Here is a 22,500-nt window from a genome sequence, read left to right as displayed (position 1 = left end):
CTTAGCTGATATAATGATGGTCTGTTTTTTTGTGATACTTTATGAACCGTGGAAGTTTGAACGTGAAAGACGATTTTGTTTGTGTATATGTATGTGTTTACAATGTGTGTTTGTGTGTGTGAGTATAGATAAATAGATAGATATACATATATATGCATGGTTGCATATAATACACACACGCATACACACACACGCACGCACACACACACACACACACGCACACACACGCATATGCATGTGTATATACATGCGTGTGTATCAGAGTGTGTTTTATAAGAAGACTGAGTCCAACAAAAGTCATATTGTCTTGTTCGAGAACTTGCTTTGGATTGTCTCTAGCGTATTCTTGAACGAAACAAGTGTGTCTCTTGTTGGGCTTGCCAGGTACAAATGCCATTAGGACATTCCGATAAGTAGATTGGTTAGGCGGCTCTTGGTTAGGCGGCTCTCCATGCAGACAATTCTACTTCCGCGGACTACCCACGCCATTGTTGTGTGTCACGTCATATCATGAATATTAAGCAGCTCGATTTAAAGAATTATTCGCGATTATATGGACAGTATGTTACTAGAAAAAAGGCGGATTTGGTTGAAAGGTTAAAAGGTATTAAAATCCTTTCGATAAAGAACGTCAATGAATTAAAATCAACAGACGTGAAGTGTACTTCAGACCGGAATAAGCAGAAACTTGTATCTCCTTTCGGTGAAGTTTTACCTGATCCTAATGTGCTGAAATCAGATTGGACTAAAGATCTTCATAAGTGTCCGAATTTTACGAATAATGACGTTTACAACTACCTCGTGCTACGGATGAAGGCAAAGCGACAGTTAAGGAGTGGCATATTTTACCACATCCGCAACATTGAATATCACGATATTACTGAAAACTACTCTCTTGTTGTGGTCCAAAATATCAGAGTGTATATCCACAGCATCGTCTACATATGGGAGTATTACTGTATTGTAGGTCTTGCTTTGACCTTGTAGAACGTCAGTAGATATATTTTCCAGACTTTAAGAGAAAGCTGAGTCTTTGAGGTGTGGTACTAGCTTTGTTAAAAATGTGCTCTCACCATGGGAAATTCTCGGTGATAGTGGGTCCCGGTATTTAGAGCAAATGTGAGAGCTCCAGTTGGATGCTCTTCCTGTTTAGCTGCGGTCGTGGCGCAATTATAATGATTATAACATTCGAGGGCTTCAGCAAAGCGTTTGATAGTATCCAACGTGAGAAAATGTTGAAGATCCTTCGCGCATATGCATTCCTGAAGAACTAGTTCTTGCCATTGCAAAGACCTACGAGAAAACCAGAGATTGTGGCTTTCATCTGACGGAAAAACGGAATTCTTTTAAATATTAGCTGGGTGCTGCAATGAGACGCACTTGCACCTTATCTGTTTGCAATTGTATTGGATTATGCAATGCGGCAAGCTATAGGCAACACTGACGATAACCTTGGTTCACTGTTAACCAGCAAAGTGATGCTGAACTGTTTGCTTTGAGCGATATGCAATTGCTTTGTTTGCATTCTTCTTGTAAAGAAGGTGTTGGTTTTTAAGGAACAAACCGCCATCATTGGAAGACATAATCTAGGGAAAAAATTACACTATTCAATTTGTCCTTCACTTTCAAGACTAAAAAATGAGATTTGGCTGCGATTTCTGGCAAATGACCTAGCAAAGGCATGGTCACGGTTAGTCGGTAGGCTGGTTGACTAGTTGACAGGTTAGTAGGCTGGTTGTCTGGCAGGCTGGTAGGTTGGTTGGTTGGTTGTTTGGTCGGTGACAAAGACAGATATATGAGCTGATGAATGAAAAGTATAGAAGAATAAACAATATGTATGAATGAAGAAATGAAGGGTGTATATGAATGAAAGTGTGTATATGAATGAAAGGGTATAGATGTATAAAAAGGTGTAGATGAAGAGATAAAAGAGTGGAGAGGGGTAAATGGATGGTAGAATGAAATATTTGTTTTTCGAAAGATAATCATCTGAAATCGGTGTCTTGTTATATTTCGGTCAAAATCAACCAATAGGTATCGTAGTAATTGGCCAGGCTGGGTGAGATGGGTGGGAATTCGATAAAAGCTAACCATACCGACTAAAGCTGATACAATTCTCCGTCTATACATACGCGCACGCACGCACGCACGCACGCACACACACAAATTTATAAACTAACCTTCACTACAGATGAAACAGGTAAGAATATAAGTATTGTAACATGTAGCAGTAGTAGTAGTAGTAGTAGTAGTAGTGGTGGTGGTGGTGGTGGTGGTGGTGGTGATGAGGATGATGATAAAAAGGTGTAATGGATAGTTTATTGATTGAGAATACTGATAATGTGGCTTCAGTGACAGGCATTCAGCCGGAGGAAAAGTTGTCATCAGAATTTATAATACTCGGGATCATGTGTAGATGACGATGAAACGAAAGATGGAACGGGCAGTGACCGAGTGGGGTTAAACACACACACACACACACACACACACACATACACACACACACACATACACACATACACACACACGCACGCACGCACACAAATGTGTACTTGTGTGTATACTTGTTATACCATGTTATATATAAACACAATTTAATAGTAAACTGAAGGAGTAGTTTATTAATTTTTATTTATTAATCTATTTATTAATATTTACCAGGGAAAGATTGTCTGTGACTTTGATATTTCGGCTTATCAGCCAGAAAGACTAATGCAGCAGTCTGATGACGGCTGATGAGCCGAAAATTCGTGCTAACCTTTTCCTTATAAACATGTATGTATGTATGCGTGCGCGCGTGTGTGAAAGTCATTCCAACTTCATCGGGGGTTGTAGAGCCGAAGGAGAAAGTTGACTATAAGAACGATATTCACCGAGCTGGCATGAAGGCAGTGAAGTCAGATAAAAAGTAGCTGGTGTATTTATTTGATGAGTTGAGTATGCAACAGCATGGTGTGATCAAGCCTTATCTTTACAGTTGTTTCGAGTAATCGATGAACGGTATTGTAACCATACAGATTTTGTATGTCCAATAACACTAGTTTTTCTGCTTTATGTGTGTGTGTGTGTGTGTGTGTGTGTGTGTATGTGTGTGTGTGTGTGTGTGTGTGTTTGTGAAGGCATACGTATATGAATACGGATATGAAATATACCTTTGGCCAGTATGATTGTGCCACGTTGAAACTTCGAACTCAAAGTGATTTTTGCCACGTTGAGTATGGTTTCACAAACCGGAAAGTTAGAGGCGAAAAGACAATTTTCATAGTAATTCCCCTTTAAAGTTTGAGAAATTTCGGAGAATTACTTTATTGTAATCGTAGCTTGATAACATCCAGCCAGAGCCAAGAAATCAAACACAGACGAAAATATATAGCAGGACTTTTCGTACTCATGATAACTTGCGGTTCATGTTGTTGATTTTCAAAAATATGATAAACATATATCCTAGAACAAATTTCCATGTATTGAATGTAAGAAGATACAATGACAGAACGGAGTATAATTATTTTAAAATTTAGTAGTATAAAATTATCAGGACATACGCATATCGAAATACCTACCTAAGTCTGATGACGCCATTAGCATAAAAAGAAAGTTTTCCATATATAATCGTACATCTTTTTATTTCACTATAATTTTCCCTACATAATCTCACTGACTGTCTCACATTCTCTTTTTCATTCTCTTTCTTTCTCTCTCTTCCGCACTATCTTGTATTCTAGAATAATTTTAATCACCAGCGCACACGTAATTAATGTATGTCATATTGAAGCTATAATCCTTTTGATAAATACAACCGTATTGTATACGCGCACGCACACAACACACACACTCACACACACACACAAGCTGATAACATCTTGGAAGTTTCTCCAAGTAAAATTTTCCACACAATTTGAAAAGCGTTACTTAGCGAAACTTCGAAGTCAAAGTGATTTTTTAAGACATTCAACTCTTTTCCAAGTATTGATTTCTCTGTTCATTTACCGTAGTTTCTCTTTTCTGTTTTTAATATATGCCTGTGTATGTATGTGCATACGCACATATACAGAGAGAAAGAGAGAGAGAGAGAGGGAGAGAGGGGAGAAGAGAGGAAGCGAGAGAGGGAGATGGAACGAGAGAGAAACAGATGAGTCAAAGAAGGCATAAAAAATAGTTTTATTCTCTTCGTTTTTGTTGTTTTTGCTTTTGTTTTTTGCTTTTGAAGAGGTATATGTCACGCCATAGTGACTCCAGCAGGCGAACTACAAGGTCACCTTACCTGGATACGATTACACGTCTCTAGTGATGTTAAAAAATAGAAATAAATGAATAAATGAAAACCTTTCAAATGTATTCGTTGTTACAAGGTGTGTATGTGACGGAGGCGGGGAAGAAGAGTCATGCCAGTGCCATCATTACAAGACATACACCGTTTGTCAATGCCAGGATCACAAAGTAAAAGAATAAGATAATGAATAGATGAATGAATAAAAAGCGAGAACAAAAAAAAACCTCCCAAAACTGAAGAAATGGACTCGACATACAGAGTGAATGAATGACTGAAAGAAAGAATGAATATGAATGAAGTACACTCGCACCCCTTCCTCCTCTCATTCACTCGCGCGCACGCACACATACACGCACACAGACACAGACACACACACACACACACACACACACACACACACACACACACACACACACACACACACACACACACACACAGAGTTTTTGCGGTTGTGCATGGCGCGTGTGGTTATGTGCTTTACTGTATCTTAACTTTCTAATAATATTTCTTTTACCTTATAAAGAAAGTCATATACTTCATAATTGTTTGTCTTTTTTTCTTTTCCTAACTTATAGTGATTTCATGCTACATTCACTTTCCTTGTGCTGGAAATATTCCAAGTAAAGACAGGAATAACGCAGACTTCCCTTGCTTTTCTTCAATTATTCAATACATTCTTTGTAACGCGTGTAAAACAAACAATATTTAGAAGTATTTTTGTAGGACCCCACAGAACAAGAAATGCACTTCTGTTGTTTGTAACAGAAGCAGTGACTATGGAGCAACAGATGAGATTATTGTTAATTCGGACAGAAAGGGTGGCCATGTATAGATTCTGTACATGTTGTTTAACTCCAGGCGTATCATCATCGAAAAGATATGATCGAAAAGCTTCCCACTAAGACCATCCCATTTCTTGCTCACATATATTGTATTCAGGTCTACATTATTCAGTGCGGACCACCATTTTAAGACTTTAAAAGAATACTTTGAGTAACGTTTTGCTGGTATTTCTGGCAGTGATAACGATTGCGTAGGACAGCATATATTATAGTGAATGCTACGGTACGAACAATAGCATACATATAAATTAATACTGCTACGGAGTTTACGCTAGTTAGCTTTAATTCACTTTTACTTACAATCTGAAAGTCCTACCTTTCAGAAGTGACAGGTAAACCACAATATTTTATTTCTTATACCAAGGCGGCGAGCTGGCAGAGACGTTAGCACGCCGGGCGAAATGCTTAGCGGTATTTCGTCTGTCTTTAAGTTCTAATTTCAAATTCCGCCGAGGTCGACTTTGCCTTTCATCCTTTCGGGTTCGATAAATTAAGTACCAGTTGCGTACTGGGGTAGATCTCATCGACTGGCCCCCTCCCCCAAAATTTCTAGGACTTATGCCTTGAGTAGAAAAGAATATATTATTTCTTATACAGAGCAAACATTAAAAAAATCAACATTTACTGACAGATATTTCAACTTTTGTTTCTTTGCAATATTTCTAGGGTCCAGGGAGAGGAATCCATTGACACACGGAAATTTCCCATTTTTCTTTGTGCGTGATGGTCCCGGTGATGCCGCCCAGGTATCGGCTATAATGGAACAGATGTCCGCTCTAATGGAACCACCTCCACCAACAACAGCTGCTGCAGCGGCAGCAGCAGCTGCGGCAGAATCTAGTAACTTCTGGAGTGAGTTGAATTCTTTCTTTATTATTATTATTGTTGTTGTTGTTGTTGTTGTTGTTGTTGTTGTTGTTGTTGTTGTTGTTATTGTTGTTGTTGTTGTTGTTGTTGTTGTTGTTGTTGTTATTATTATTATAATTATTGTCATTTATCGCCATCAGCTTGGCAAGCCACGCTTGACCCGGCTCCGTACATATTGTAAGTGAAACTACGGACAACTGTTTTGTCCAGTTTTGGAACTTATACTTTTGAAGAGAAAGTAGTTTTCTACTGCTAGGTGAGTTTCTTTTCGTACGTTGTCCCCCAGTCTTCGAGGAAACCTCGGTTTAATTGTGTGCTGTGAAATTTTTCTATTTTCCATGAAAATTTCAATCGACGCAGTGACGCTCTTAAGTGAGAGGCAGGAGAGTGAGGAGCGTCATCAAGACGTAGTGAAAGAGGGAGTGAGTGCGGTGCGCTAATGTCGCCCCGTTGAAAAAAACAGATGACGAGCCAGTTTTTAACAGGAGTGACGTTGAAATTGTTCACAAGGCGGAATATTTCAACAAGGAATTCTTGAAAACTAGTTCTATCTATCAACAATAGTTGCAGCAACAACATCTCCCAGCTGGAAGTGTAAAAAAACTAGCAACATAAATAATAACAGGAGAAACAGAAGGGGAACATTTTTAAGAGAGAAAATAAATCCATGTCCTTCACTACAAGTAACAACAACAACAACACAGAAAACAAATCCAACACATCTTTCGCCAAATTTGCTGAGGACAGATGGGTGGCGTACTCCTTTAGCAATGATTTTGGTAAAAATTTCCAAAAATGACTGGTAAAACCAAATTATTTTCGTTCTATCATCAGGCAAAAAAGATCTGATCACAAAAAGAACTCTTCTCTATAGTTGTCTCAATAAGAAGACCAGGTGGATTGAAAATCCTACTCCAGCACAGGCAGGAAAATGCCTAAAAGATATCTGGGGTTCAAATTGCCACGTCAAGTGAGTGAGCGATTTGGATCTTTCGTTGTTATATTGCCATAACGAAGAGACATCGAAAAAGGATGGCTTTGCACACTTGCTCCTCAGATGAATATAGTTTCATCCTATGGGGGGGGGGGGGACTAGTGAATAAGGTTACTTTTTCGAATGTGCTTCCAGAGCTTAACATTCAGTATTTCTGGGTGATGCTGGATGAGTATGGTGATATTCTAAATTAGAAATCCATCCCGAAAGAAAATATATCGGTGGTCCAAGTGGAAGTGGAAATGCTGGTGACTGCAGAGAACTTTCATAGGTTCCCTGACATAATTTACATGGAAGGCGTGGAACCCATAAGGGATGTGACTGAGGGCAAAAAAGCTTAAGTGTTACACCTGCAGAAATACAACCCATCTGTCCTCAATTAAATAAACTGAAATCAGCCTTGTTGACAACTCCATATCTACATTCACAACAACCCTATGAGCAGGTCAGGACTCCAACACCAAAACCTCGTCAGTGGAATATTTCCCCCTGCTCCAACAGAAGAGCATTCTCTTCCCAAACTTCTGGTTCCGCAAGCCAACAACAACGGCTCAAGTTCCTCTTTCGACCAGATTACTCCACCTCCCACCGATTTTTCTGGAAATCACTCGAAGAAAGATCAGGCAGAGGTATAGTAAACAGTAACCAAATGGGCAATGCAAAAAAGGAGCGGGTTCAGAGGCCAACTTTGAGAACTCAACAAAACCAACTACAAACACAAAAATCATATATGCAGCCCATTTCACATCCACTCCAACGATGACGACATTAACATCATCAACAACAAAAACAACAGCAGCAGCAACATCAACAACAACAGCAGCATAATCATCGACAGCAACAACAACAACAAAGCACAGGCACTAACACTAAAACTGTTAAAAGAAAACAATTTAATCGGTACACACAATGTTTCCATCAATTTTACTGTTGTGAACAAAAGCAACAGTGACTGGATGCATTACCTAACTGAAAATAAAAAGTAAAATCTAGGGAGGTGGGAGGTATTTGATAATTTCATCCTCAAAACCTGAATGACAGACTTTACAATAACAGGAGAAACAGGAGAAAATTTTTAAGGAAAATGAAATCATGTCCTCTACTACAAGCAACAACAACAACAACAGGGTCTACCAACGCTACTTCGAAGCCGTTCTAAAAGCGGCTAGTTTCGGACCCACTTTCAGAGTTTGGCCCGCTGCAATGTGCAACGGTATCTGCTCAGTGGTCAAAGTAAACGGTCAATCTATCGCCATCGTTTTGCATTTCACGCTCAGTCCATCAGGAATTCTCGCTTTCATCTCTTCTCTACGTGCTGGCTCTCGAGCCTCTGCTGCGGAAGTTGGAACAGTTTAAGGGTATTTATTTCGAACTAGGGACACATGTCGGCTTACGCAGACGATGTCACTGTCATAATGTCGGACAACTCCGAAGTAATGACGGTCGATTCCATTCTAAAGGAATGAGTCGGTTGCATGGGCCAAAATCAACGCCGACAAGTCGGTGGGCTTGTAGCTGAGTACCTGGTGAGGCAGGTTGATGTCGTCAGACGGCGTCTTTGGACGCTGGACTGACGGAACAGTTAAACTGCTCGAGGTCTGATTCGTTCCCGACCGCCAAGTGGATAAAATTGGGACGAGGTGACGAACAGGATAGCCAGTCTTATCTAGAAATATGCAGAGGTGACGAATGCCCACTTCGTCTCCGTCATAATTTGTCACTTGACCGTCTTGCTGGAACGTCTCTTATTTATTTTCGTGTGGAAGGGACGTGTTCCAACGGTCAGGCGGTAGTCTACTGCCATCATACACAGCGTGGCCGCTTAGGAATGTCGTGGCTTCTGATGCGCGGACACGCATTCAGGTTGCGTCACCTGCAAAGGTTTCCTGACGGTGAACGTGTGTGGGCTCCGTTTGTGTGGCATGTTTTTCCGCAGCTTGTTTCTTTGACAGAGTTGCAGTCATCGGTGAAAAATAGATCGAGACTGGATGCCCGGAACCCAGAGAGTCGTCAGGCGCTCAGAACCCTCTACCAGTCAGGCAGTGGAATCTGTAAATGTTGCACTTTAGCAATATAAGTGACGGGAAAGTGCGGCGAAGTTCTCGGGAAACTTTGGGCGTCGACGTTCCGGAAGACTTCCCGGTAGGGCACTACCATGAGTAATTTCCAGATGTCGTTGTCCTGGCAGAGCGACCGAATGGGCAACGGGTTCAAGATAAACTCTACAGTCACGAGTGTGTTGTTACACGGGCTTGTTCGAAATGCGCGTAATGTAACGTAACCGTTCTGTAGGGCCTCTGACTTATGGAGCTTTGTCGAACAGCTGTTATTGCGTGTAGGGCGGATCCGGTTATCAGTTGAGCCCGTTGTGATTGCCCCGCCGCCTTCTTTTGGACGGGAAAGGAAGGGAGTTTTCCTCTGTCTGGTGCTGTGGCGAAAGAGGTAATGTGGTGGACAAAGGTGAAAAGACTGAAGACAAACACTTTCTTAAGCCAAGACCTTATCAATATTTTCAGGTTCCACTTAAAGAGGAAAAGGAATGTGGAGATGGAAGTGCTAACTCCCAGTATTTTTGATGAAAGATGGGTGAATGTGGCGAAGAAGACCCGTGTGAATGGGCCGACTCTAAGCATGCGCCTGTTAGCCCGAGGGAACGGAGAGGAGAGGAGTACCCTTGGCGTTCAGGGTGATCAGGATGAGTGGGGTTCCTTGGTTGCCCTTTGGTGGAGCTTCCTTCTTTTGGGAGAATTTTATTGTTTGAAAAGTTTGTTAATTGTTATTTGTTTATTTTTTTTTTTACTGTTTACATGCACTACATGTGAATCTTCACTTTCCTTTATGTTGTATCGTCCTTTGTGTGCAAACCTTGAGACTGATAAAGAAAGAATTGCCATTGTGATTGTTATTCTCTTTTTATTATTGTTATTATTATCATTGTCAAAAATTTTCAACGTAAATTTATAATAGACATTGTAATCAGCAATTTGAGACCTAATAAAAAAACACTCTGGTCATGTAGTTGTTTTCTTCTCTCGTCTCCCTTAAAGTATTATATATACGTCATCGAATTACAGTATTATTATTGTTATTATTATTATTGAGTGAGAGATCAGTGCATACCATCAAAGTGACACTAGGGTAAAATATACGAAGCCCATTATACCCATCATGACTACTCGTCTGATAAGGGTACACCAAGCACATGCATCACAACCATATGTGCGAGACATAGTAATCTCAAATCAAGATAAACAGCGCATGACCTCGCAGGTGGGGCCCAGTTAGAATTTTCTTCAGGTCGAGTAGCCCATCCCACTCAAAAGGTCCCTGAATAAGGGTAGTTTAAGGATCATGAACAAAACATCCATGTTTCCAAAGGTAAATTATCCAAACCCCAAAAGATTCCTCTCAACACATGGCTATGACGCTCTCCCACTACTTCTACTCGTGATTAGAGATGCACATGTCATCACCCACTAAGGGACATGCTCAACTGGTTAAGGTCAAGCAACTGACAAGCAAATCTGTTGTATTGAGCAGAATATTTGCTGTAACCCATCTTTTATACTAAGACAAAATAATGTACATGATAGCACTTCCAATCAGTTAAGACCAGAAGCCATGAGAGCCACTGCCTGGCACTGCATCAGGACAAATAATATTATTATTATTATTATTATTATTCAGTAGTTTTATTTTTATAACGTGCTTTCACTTCACTACCGAGCGCAGCTCTGTGCGCCTTGGGTATGTGCTGTGGTTTGCTGTGGTGCTCTTATGTTTACTGTATTGAAAGTGTTTTGCGTAGAATGTGTGCAGTACCCAGTAGTGCAATTTTCTGTATGTTATATATATTTGTAAGTCCTGGTGTTTTTGTTATGTATTTGTCTGAATATTTTTTTATTATACCTAAGGCACCTACTATGATAGGAATTGTTTCTGTTTTTAGATTCCACATTCGAGTTATCTCTATTTCCAGGTCTTTGTATTTTGAAAGTTTTTCCATTTCTTTTAGAGAAACGTTGTCATCTGCTGGTATTGAAACATCAATTAGAAGGCATTTTTTTCCTTCATGATCTTTGACAACTATATCTGGTCTATTTGCCTTAATTTCTCTATCTGTGTGTATTGGCATATCCCAGAGTATGGTTGCTTTCTCGTTTTCTGTGACCTTTTCTGGCGTGTGTTTATACCATCTTTTTTCTGTTGCTATTCCATAATGTTGGCATAGCTTCCAGTGTATATAGGTCCCAGCTCTGTCGTGTCTGTGAATATATTCCTTCTTAGCCAGGACTGGGCAGCCAGAGATAATATGATTTATTGTTTCTTGTCGATCTCCACATATTCTACAGTTACTTGTTATATTTCTTTTCATTATATGTTTTTGGTAATTTCTGGTGGGGAGGCTTTGGTCTTGTGCAGCAATTAAAAATCCTTCAGTCTCTGCTTTGAGTCCTGAGCTTCTCAGCCATTGCTGGGATTTTTCTCTGTCTATTTCTTTCGCATTTAGTTTAGCCCAGTATTTACCATGTAGGGGCTTTTCTTGCCATCGTTTTATCATGGTCCGTTGCTGTTCTAGTTTTAGTTTGGATTTCATTTGTTTTATAGCTTTTGTTGTTTCTTCTTCTTCTTCTTCGTATTTGTTAGGTAGATTGATTTCTTGTTTGTATTTGTCAGCTTCCTTAAATACTGAAAACAGTTTTTTGTTTTGCTCGTGTTTTGTGGCTATTTGTATTAGTTTCCCTTGCTTCTGGAGTAGGTATTTTTGCAGTCCTATGGTGGTTATTTTATAATAGTTTTCTAGCTGTATAAGACCCCTGCCACCTTCTGTGCGTTGTATATATAGCCTTTCTATGTCAGATTTTGGGTGGTGCATCCTATATCCTGTCATTATTTTTCTTGTTTTCCTGTCTATTTTACATAGTTCGTTTAGTGTCCAGTTAAGGATGTTGTAGCTGTAGCTTATAACTGGGACAGCTAAAGTGTTGATACCCATTATCTTGTTTTTAGCATTGAGCTCTGTTTTTAGTAGTGATCTAACTCGTCTATAGTACTCTTTCTTTATTTTTTCTTTCATTTGTGTATGTTGTATCCTATCTAGTTCATTGACTCCTAAATACTTATATGGTTGGCTTTCGTCTAGTTCTCTTATTTCATTGGCTTTATCTAGTGTTATATTGCTACTTTTAACTAATTTTCCTCTTTTCAGGGTTGCTTTGGCACATTTTTCTAATCCGAATTTCATTTCTATTTCCTTGGTAAAGCCGTGTACTGTCTGTAGTAGTGTTTCTAGCTCTTTGTCGTTTTTTGCATATAATTTTAGGTCATCCATATATAGAAGGTGGCTGACTGTTTTTCCATAGCATTTGTAACCGCATCCAGTTCTATTTAGCAATTCTGTTAAAGGTGTGAGTGCCAGGCAGAACAGGAGTGGAGAGAGCGTGTCTCCCTGGAATATTCCTCTTCTAATGGGGATGGCTTTCGTTTTCACAAGTCCCTCTTTTGTTTGGAGCTGTAGCACTGTCTGCCATTTGTTCATTGAGTGCTCTATGTATTTTATGATAATTGGTGCCACCTTGTTTATGGCTAGTGTTTCCAGAATCCACGTGTGGGGAACACTGTCGAAAGCCTTTTGGTAGTCCACCCAGGCCATACTGAGGCCTTTCTTCTTTCTGCGGCTGTCTTCAGTTATGGCTTTATTGATCAATAATTGATCTTTACAGCCGTATGAGCCCTTGCAGCATCCCTTCTGCTCTTCTGGAAACAGGTTGTTATTTTCCAGGTGTTTACTCACTCTCTGCGATATTATTGCAGTAAAGGCTTTGTAGATCGTAGGGAGACAGGTTATAGGTCTATAGTTTTGTGGTTTCTCCGTTTCCGTGGATTTGGGGATTAAGATGGTTTTCCCTTTTGTGAGCCATTCAGGCATTGTTTCTGGATCTGCTATTATGTTGTTAAAGTTTTCTGCCAGCTTTTTATGCATTGCTGGCAGGTGTTTTAACCAGAAATTGGGGATCTTGTCGTGTCCAGGTGCTTTCCAGTTGCTTAGTCTTTGCAGTGTCTGGGTGACCTCTTCAGTTGTTATAGGGGCCCAGAGTTGCTCAGGTGCTAAGTTCGTTGTTTTAATGGTCCTTTTTTGGGGTTGTTGCTTCACCGACCATATTTGTTTCCAGAATTTCTCTAGTTCTTCTGCTGTTGGTGCTGAAGTAATGTCTATTTTATTTTTACCCAGTTCTTGGTAGAGTTTTTTGGGGTTGGATTTGAACTGTTTGTTTTGTTCAAAGAAACGTTGGCGTTTCTCATACCGGCGGATCCTCTGTGCTTTGGCAAGGATGTCTTGCTTTAGTTTTTCTTTTGCCTCAGGTAAGTCTTTTTCTGTAATGCTGTATTTGTACAGTATTTTTGTTTTCTTCTTGTTACTTAGTAGTGTTGATTGTTTACTAATTTCGTTGAGAATCGATAAATCTTTTCTCTTTTTTTTAATTTTGTTCTGGATGTTATTTATCCACAAGGTCTCTTTGGGTGGTAGAACTCCTGTTCGGATGGGTTTGAGTGAGTATCCTGCTTCTTTTGTGGCTGCAGTGGCTGCCGCATATATCATGTCATTTAGCTCAGTGATATTGCCTGTTGTTTCTGTGGTTGTTAGTTCCGTGACGGCCAGGTTTATGCTATTTATTATTGATGTTGTTTTATTGTCTATTTTGATTTTTGGGAGATATAATCTGTGGTCCATTCTAAGATCTGTGGTTTTCAGTTCTTCGGTTATTTTCATTTTCATAGTATCGTAATTATTAGGTTTCCCTTCGTTATTTCCAGGCTTTATATTTGTTTTGCCTTCCTTTTCATTCATATTATTATTATTATTATTATCATCATCATTATTATTATTTATATATTTATTCATTTACTTATTTCCGACTTGTGTGTATGATGTAGGAGGCCATTGTATAAATATATGAGTGTTAGCACTCATGGCTCCGTTTGTAGTCTTTATGATTCTTTCGAGTGCTATTTTTTTCGTATTTATTATAAACAGATGGTCCCCGATTGATTTTCCACTCACAGGTGTGTGTGTGTGTTAGTGTGTGTGTGTGTATGTGTGTGTGTGTGTGTGTGTGTGTGTGTGTGTGTGTGTGTGTGTGTGTGTGTGTATCTTCAACTTTCTCTGAGCGTCAATTCACTGTGTACGTCGTTTTGCCTTTCGTTGTTTTTGTTTTTACTCTTGATTTTTGATCTGCCTATATACATATGCATATATATATATATATATATATATATATTAAATAAGATAAAGTGAACAAGCAGGAGTACAGACAGACAGTTATTTAATAATCACTAGATATGTTTTCGTACAACATAGATCTTCATATATACAGGATTTAAATTTTGCAACTGTTACCTGTATAATGGGACCCAGTTGTATTTCTTCATACATATATATATATACAGATACATATATATATATATATATATATATATATATATATATATATATATATATATATATATATATATATATATATATATATATATATATATATATATATATATATATATATACATATATACATACATATATACACAAATATATATACATATATATATGTATATTCGTATTGATGAGTCCCTGCAAGTTGAGGTATATTATATATGGGTATATTGAATAATATTCTATAAAACTTAGTGTGTTTACAGGATAAGATATTAGATACATATATACAGAAGTAAAAAAGTCAATGCTATATTTAAACTACACGATTCCAGCACACTCAGACACACACACACACACACACACACACACACACACACACACACACACACACGTCTGTGTGTAAGTGCGCGCTAATGAGGTACACACATGCAGTTATATAATAGTGCAGTTAACATGAGAATTATAATTACCACCAGCATTAACTCTATTACTCAATCCTTAAATCCTCATTTTATAGTAATAATGTCTGCTGGATGCTGTATGTAGTCATAGCAACAGTAGTCAATCAATTTCTTGCTGATACTAAAAAATGGATGTCTTTATTTCTTCTCCTCCCACTCCATCATCAGTTGTAAACATATATACACCCATAAGCATATATATGTATACATACGCATTCAAGTATTTATAACCTGTGAGTATATAAGGCATATGCTTTTAAGTATGTGTGTGTGTTACGTAGAGTGGGTGGTGTAAAGCAGGGTGTGATTTCAAACTTAATTACACGACATTAAAAGCAACAGCCTCTACCTACTTGTAATTACCTTCCCGAGACTTCAAACGGCCACTGTAATTAAAAAATGCGTAATCTTCATTTCCAGGCGGTAATTGATTTAAGTAGTTATCAATTGATGATCGCATGTGGATGCCTTCACGTAGTTATGCGTGCAGATCTAACAGCGTGTGTATGCGTTTGTCTTTGTATATAAATATATACATGTGTGTGTGTGTGTGTGTGTGCGTGGGTGTGTGAGTGTGTGTGTGTTTGTGTACATATTTGTGTGTGTGTGTGTGCGTTCTTCTAAACTGTATTGAGTACTTTTTCGGGTAATTGCATTTCTTCGTATTTTCCATATTAATGTTAAACCTCCTTTCACAAAGTATCCACACGCCCGTTCGCATACATATTACAGACATATGTACCCGTGCGCGCGCGCGCACACACACACACACACACACATACACACACACGCACACACACAAACATATCTATAAAGGATCTTCATTGCTTATAAGGATGATTATTTATTCGATCGTCAGTTGTTGAACTATCTATTCATAAATGAAAGTGTACTGAGTAATCTGCACACCGATTCAACAACCTTTACGTAATTTTCAAGTACAATCAACAAGACACATTGTATCACAAGGCTGTAGCTTTCCCCCAATGCCTTACAGAATAAATACAGTCGGACTTATTGGAGACAACAGAATAATAACTCTTAATCATGTATTTCCAACTTAATAGGCATCATCAACACAGCCGTTGTCTTATCTTATTTCCAGCAAATGAACACTTAAGCGTATACCAATCAAAAACAAAAACAAAGGACACATTTAAGGTTTATGTGAATTAGCATACAAGAAACAAAAATGGTCTAAAAAACAATTCGGAATATCCACTGACTTATAATTCTTTTTTACTCAAGGCACAAGGCCTGAAATTTTTGGGGAGGGGGACAATCAATTAGATCGATCCTAGTACACAACTGGTACTTAATTTATCGAACCCGGAAGGATGAAAGGCAAAATCGACCTCAGAGGAATTTGAACTCAACGTAAATGCTAAGCATTTCACCCGGCGTGCTAACGTTTCTGCCAGTTCACCGCTTTCCAGTGACATATAATTGAACAACAGAGATAACTAAATTTATTTTAAATATTATAAGAGGTGGATTTTGGCTTTCAGAAATCATCTTCTCATCTCTAGACAATCGTGTTGTTCTTTTTCTTTATGGCATGTTCATTTTAGATAGTCCTTTATTCCCTTTCCTCAGTTCATTTGGAGACTTTTTTGTTTGTTTGCTGTGTCACAAAGTCGTTGTTCAACCATTCAAATTATCTTGTATGGTATTTAATATATCCTTATCCCTGTATATATTCTTTTATTCTTTCATTTGTTTCAGTCATTTGACTGCAGCCATGCTGGAGCACCGCCTTTAGTCGAACAAATCGATCCTAGGACTTATTCATTGTAAGCCTAGTACTTATTCTATCGGTCCCTTTTGCCGAACCGCAAGTTGACGGGGACGTAAATACACTAACATCGGTTGTCAAGCGATGGTGGGGCGGTAAACACAGACACACGAATACATACATACATACATACATACATACATACATTATATATATATATATACCAGAGTAAGCACATAAAATGTGCAACAAGGTGGAAAAAAGAGTACTCAAATACCAGAAGTAGAGTAACAGTCTTTTGTTATATTTCTGCTGCTTTTAAATAAAGTATATATATATATATATACGACGGGCTTCTTTCAGTTTCCGTCTACCAACACTTGTTCAAGGTGCCACACAGTGGATTTGAATTCAGGCACATATAGTTGGGAAGCGCAATGACTTTCTTAATCACACAAAATGCCTGCGTCGTGATTTTTGGATCGGCTTTCTCTCTTAAGACGTAAGCCAAAATTGACTCCAGGTTAATTTGAACTTAAAAGATATAGGAGTAATGATAACACTAGCTAATGATAGCATGATCTTTCATTGGACACTTGACGAGATTGTCCCATTCAACATCTTCCTGTAAAAGAGTGCTTCTCAAAAGTTTTTAACTACTGCACCTTCTCCTTTTCTCAACACATCCCCCCTGCCGCCACCACCATATACATAAACGTAATATCAAAACGAAGTAATTCAGTTTCTGAACTAGTTTGGTGCGAATACTACTTATTCCAGTACCGCTCTTCTACTGTGTTTCACACACACACACACACACATTTCCCAGTTAAAGTTTATCTTTATATTTCCGTTTATGGTTGTATTTTCTATATCTTCACACACATACACACGCATATACAGTCCTTCATTTTTCTACCCGCATCTGAGTTTACACTTGTTTGTGTGATTACATTGATAACTACAGGGTGTCCACAAAGTCTAGGTACCTGGAGTAAATAAAATCATAACATAAACAATTAAATATAAGAAATAATGATTTCTTAAAGTATGTGTTAATCCCCATGAACCCAGACTTTGTGGACACCCTGTAGAATTAACAATATATAACCATGTACATGTGCATATATATATATATATATGCGCACCCATAGGTCAGGGACATTGTCTAGCGCTACATTTGCAATGGCCGTCTTCATTGCTTGTATGAGAATACCCACAAATGTTAACAGCATCTTTCAAATTATACTTTAGTTTATTGTTTTTAATTTCCATATACAGGCGTCATGTAATCGGTTTCGTTTATTTGTTGTTTCCTTGTCAAAATCAATGATTATTGTTGATGTCGTTGTTGCGATTATTGACTAGTAAGCAGTTTATCATAATCATACATTTAAAATTTTATTAACATTATTATCTAAATACGAGAGAAAAAACTAAAGGGACTGTATCATCTGTACGACCATCCTTGTCCCCTGTATGTATATAAAACTTTCTAATTGACCCAGTGGGTGGTACCGCTACCTTTTATAAAAATAATTTTTATAAATGTTTGTATTTTAAGTCCGAGCAAGTTCCATAAACACAGTCATTCGGCATGATTCAAAATTATGACTTCGAATTATGAGACAAAGAACCAAAAAGAAAAAAAAAAAAAGAAAACCTTGACACTGTAGTCAGCTGAAGGCATCGGATTGGTTTTTGTAAGACTATAGAACAAGTTATGTAGTGTGATGTTCCACTCGTTTTGTTACCCAAAGCAATTTATTGAAAGCAACTATTAACAACGGTTTTGTAATCGGAAATCTATGGAATTGTTAGCATAGTGTGTGTGTGTGTGTGTGTGTGTGTGTGTGTGTGTGTGTGTGTGTGTGTGCAGAGAGAGAAAGAGACAGGCAGGCAGATAGATAGATAGGGAAATAGACAGACAGCCAGATAGATAGATAGATAGATAGATAGATAGATAGATAGATAGATAGATAGATAGATAGATAGATAGATAGATAGATAGATAATGCATCAGCGTAAGGAATCTCCTGCACAATCGTGATCCAGATTCAATCCTAAAATGTGGCACTTTAGGCAATTTTTTTTTCAGCAGCTTCCAGTTGCCGTGTGCTTTGTGAGTGAAATAGGGTAGGAGAAAACAGCGCAGGAGCTGTCGGAAGGAATTTACCAGGAGTTCAAAGATGAAGCATCATCACATGCCATGTCAGGTTCTGTCTACTTTAGAATTACGTTGTGTTCCGGACTGTGGAATATTCAGCCATTTACATGTCAATATGACGAGTGTGTTATGCATTTGATTGGGCAATTGAATACTCATTGTCGAAGGTGGCGTAGATCCATTTTCATTACTAGACACATCTGTATATGTTTGTGTCTGTGTGCGCGCGTGTGTACTTGTCTGCGTGAGTTTGTGTGTATGTGATTGTTTGTTTCTGTGTGTGTGTGTGTGTGTGTGTGTGTGTGTGTGTGTGTGTGTGTGTGTGTGTGTGTGTGAAGTTATATAAAGTGATAGGATTTCGTGGTGGAGGAAATCAGAAGCTTCGACTGAATATATAATCTTAATTTCAATTGCAATTTGTTAAACTAATTTTCTGCGTGTGCACTGACGTGCATATATATATATATATATATATATATATATATATATATATGTGTGTGTGTGTGTGTGTGTGTGTGTGTGTGTGTGTGTGTGTGTGTGTATGTGTGTGTTTGCATGAATGTATGTATGTTGCAACCAAATACTGCTTGCTGCATTAGGTGTGAACAAAATTTTGTTGGAGTTAAATGCAGTGTTGTGGTGAAAAGCGATATCGGTGCATTACACGTAAATTTCATTAGTTGTGTAGAACCTGATACAAGATGTCTGTGAAGGAAGAATTGTTCTTTTGGTGTAAGAATGGAATAAAAATAGCAGAGAATCAGTTGAGGTGACAACTTTAACAAAATACTTTGCCGATCATCATCAAGATTGTTATGTTAGCTGTCTTGTAACTAACATGTCTGACTGTGTTTATCTAAGTGACTGACGTGTACAGATGTGTGTGTATGACTGTGTGGGTGCGTGCATGTTTGTGTGAGTATATATAAGCTTGTGAGTATGTGTATTTATATAAGTGTAAGTGTGCATACATATACACAGATATATATGTGGGTATAAACATACATATACACACATATATATACATAACATGCATAGTCATATATATGCACTGTGTACATATAATTATATATCTGTGAACTTAAGTGTGCGTCTGGGTGTATGTGTGTGTGTGTGTGCGCGCGCGCGCGCGCGTGTGTGTGTGCGTGTACAAAATGTATAAAATTCAGTGAATATATATTTCAAGCTTAAAAAATTGAACGGAACTTCAACTAGTATAGTCAGTGGGAAAATGACGACTGTGGATTTCTCAACATACACGCGCGCGCACACACACACACACACACTCACACACACACACACACACAAGCACTCACGCACACGCACACACACAGCGGACGCTACATGCTCAAACATACAAGCACACTACACACGCACACACACATAAACGCCCACACTACATGTTCAAACACATAAACCACACACACACACACTACACCGTACATATACCCAAACACACACATACCTCTCTCCCCACATACAAGCGCTTATAAAAGTTCTCCAGAATAGGCAACTTTCAACCGGTGAAAGAAATATTTGGAATTGTGGATGGCAGAGAACCGGGAAAGGAAATACGAGAAAATAACTTGAGGTAATATTGGTCATGTTCTTGTAACAAATGTCATGCTGATTAATATCATATTCCTTCTTGTTGGTGATTTATTTCTCTGCATTGAAAATAATAGAATTATTTATGAAGGCTGAAATCTTGGAAGTTACTGTCAATTTTTTCTTGAAGACAGCGTTAATAGTCATCTAACACTTTGTTCTGAAAAACATACGTATATTGAGTCCTGCACCAGGTTATTAGTCTCACAATGCCTAAGCGAAATATCTATATACATATGTAATCACAACCATGATACCACTACACCAGAGGGATTTGCTGAATTCTGATTCGTCTCCTGTGGTTGCCACTGTCCATATTTTTACTGACTTATGAGAATTTACACTGGTATTTTGAAGTCTAAGAATTTGACAATTAAAGTTGGATTTGGTGGTACCATGGCATTTGGCAGAAGCGTAGTTCAATTCCCTTGAATGACGCTGTCCGCTTATACTGCTCAAGTGATTTAAAAAATTTTTGGTATATATATGGCCATCTATGACTCGACTTGGATTCAATACTGGAGTGGACTGGATATATATATATATATATATATATATATATATATATATATATGTACAGGTGTGTGTGTCTGTGTGTCTGTGTTACTACCTTAACTTCATATGGTGATTGTAAATGAATGTCAACGTCATGCAAACGGTGTTCTTTGATTTCATTCATTCGTAAAAATATGTCTGATCATGACGATTATTACCTTGCTTGGAAACAAGTTTGACGGCATTAAGGGCATCCGGTTGTAGAAAATCAACCTTTAACATATTCCGTCAGACCCATGTAAGCATTGAAAAGAATGGACGTAAAAACGATGGCAATAGCGATGTGTAAGATCATTTCAAACAGATTGGGAAAGTGTATAGAGAAGGGAAGAGTGCACAACAGAAATGAAGTCATCCAGCAACATTATAATGCCTGTTCACGTTCACTGAAGATATTCCAAGAAAAGATACAATCCTTTGCTGAGAAACTCTACTTCATAATCCCTACCCACCAGACATTGCACGAGATTTCCACTTATTCAGATCACTTGAACACTCTAGCAGTGGAAAGCATTCAGAAGCAGAGACGACCGCAAAACGGTATCCAAACATATTTTCTCATCTAAAGAACCTGACTTTTTGCCATAGAAGACAGAAACTAGTTTCAAAATGGAAAAATAGGTTTGCTAAGGATATTTTGAATGAATAAATATATTTATGATATGGTTTATCACGATTTGAACTAATACACAATAAATTACTTCGCAGTACCCCTAAAAAAAACCTTATGAGCTACATTAGAGGATCAAAGATTAAAATTTTCCTGCTTGTGCGTTTATCATACTTGAACTTGCAGCTTGTAAACGCTATACATACATACATACATACACACACACACACACACACACACACACACACACACACACACACACACACACACACATATATATATATATATATATATATATATATATATATATTCGGCATGATAGATCGCTAGCCACTACACATTCTTTATTTTCTCTCCCTGTTTCTTTCTGTGTTCCTTTGTGTGGAAGAGCGTAGGCTCGAAACGTTAAAGACTTTTTCACTTCCCGAGCGTTAAACTAATACATCTGTTTGTTGTCTACACCACCTGTCTTCGTCTTTGTTTTTTGTGAATTCTCCTTATATATATATATATATATAGACAAACACAGACACAGAAACACACACACACACACACACACACACACACACACACACACACACACACACACATACACACACACACACACACACACACACACACACACATATATATATATATATATATATATATATATATATATATACACACACATACACACACACATACACACACACATACATACACATTCAACGGGCTTCTTTCAGTTTCTGTCAACCAAATACACTCACAATGCTTTTTGGTTGGCCCGAGACCATGATAGAAGACACTTTCCCAAGGCGCCACGCAGTGGAACTGAACCCGGAACCACGTGGTTAGGAAGCAAGCTTCTTACTGCATAGCCACGCCTGCACCTACACACATACATGTGTGTGTGTGTGTGTGTGTGTGTGTGTGTGTGTGTGTGTGTGTGTGTACAACTTGTCCACCACCATCACCAC

The 22,500-nt window shown here is 38.3% G+C and overlaps 1 protein-coding gene across 7 annotated transcripts in view; it reads left to right on the top strand.

The window, feature by feature from the left end:
• The window catches only part of LOC128249065 (homeobox protein six1b-like), a 526,697-nt gene that overhangs the window by 147,916 nt on the left and 356,281 nt on the right, over positions 1–22,500 (top strand). For all 7 annotated transcript variants that reach the window (XM_089359755.1, XM_089359754.1, XM_089359747.1 and 4 more), the window contains exon 2: positions 5,779–5,964. In XM_089359755.1, coding sequence (XP_089215881.1) covers positions 5,779–5,964 — 186 coding nt within the window. The remainder of the gene's footprint in view (positions 1–5,778; positions 5,965–22,500) is intronic.

This window comes from Octopus bimaculoides, chromosome 11 (genome assembly GCF_046866305.1).
Source record: "Octopus bimaculoides isolate indiv1 chromosome 11, ASM4686630v1, whole genome shotgun sequence".
Taxonomy (NCBI): domain Eukaryota; kingdom Metazoa; phylum Mollusca; class Cephalopoda; order Octopoda; family Octopodidae; genus Octopus; species Octopus bimaculoides.
The sequence above is the reverse complement of the archived record's forward strand: the minus strand, read 5'-3'. Positions and strand labels throughout refer to the sequence as shown.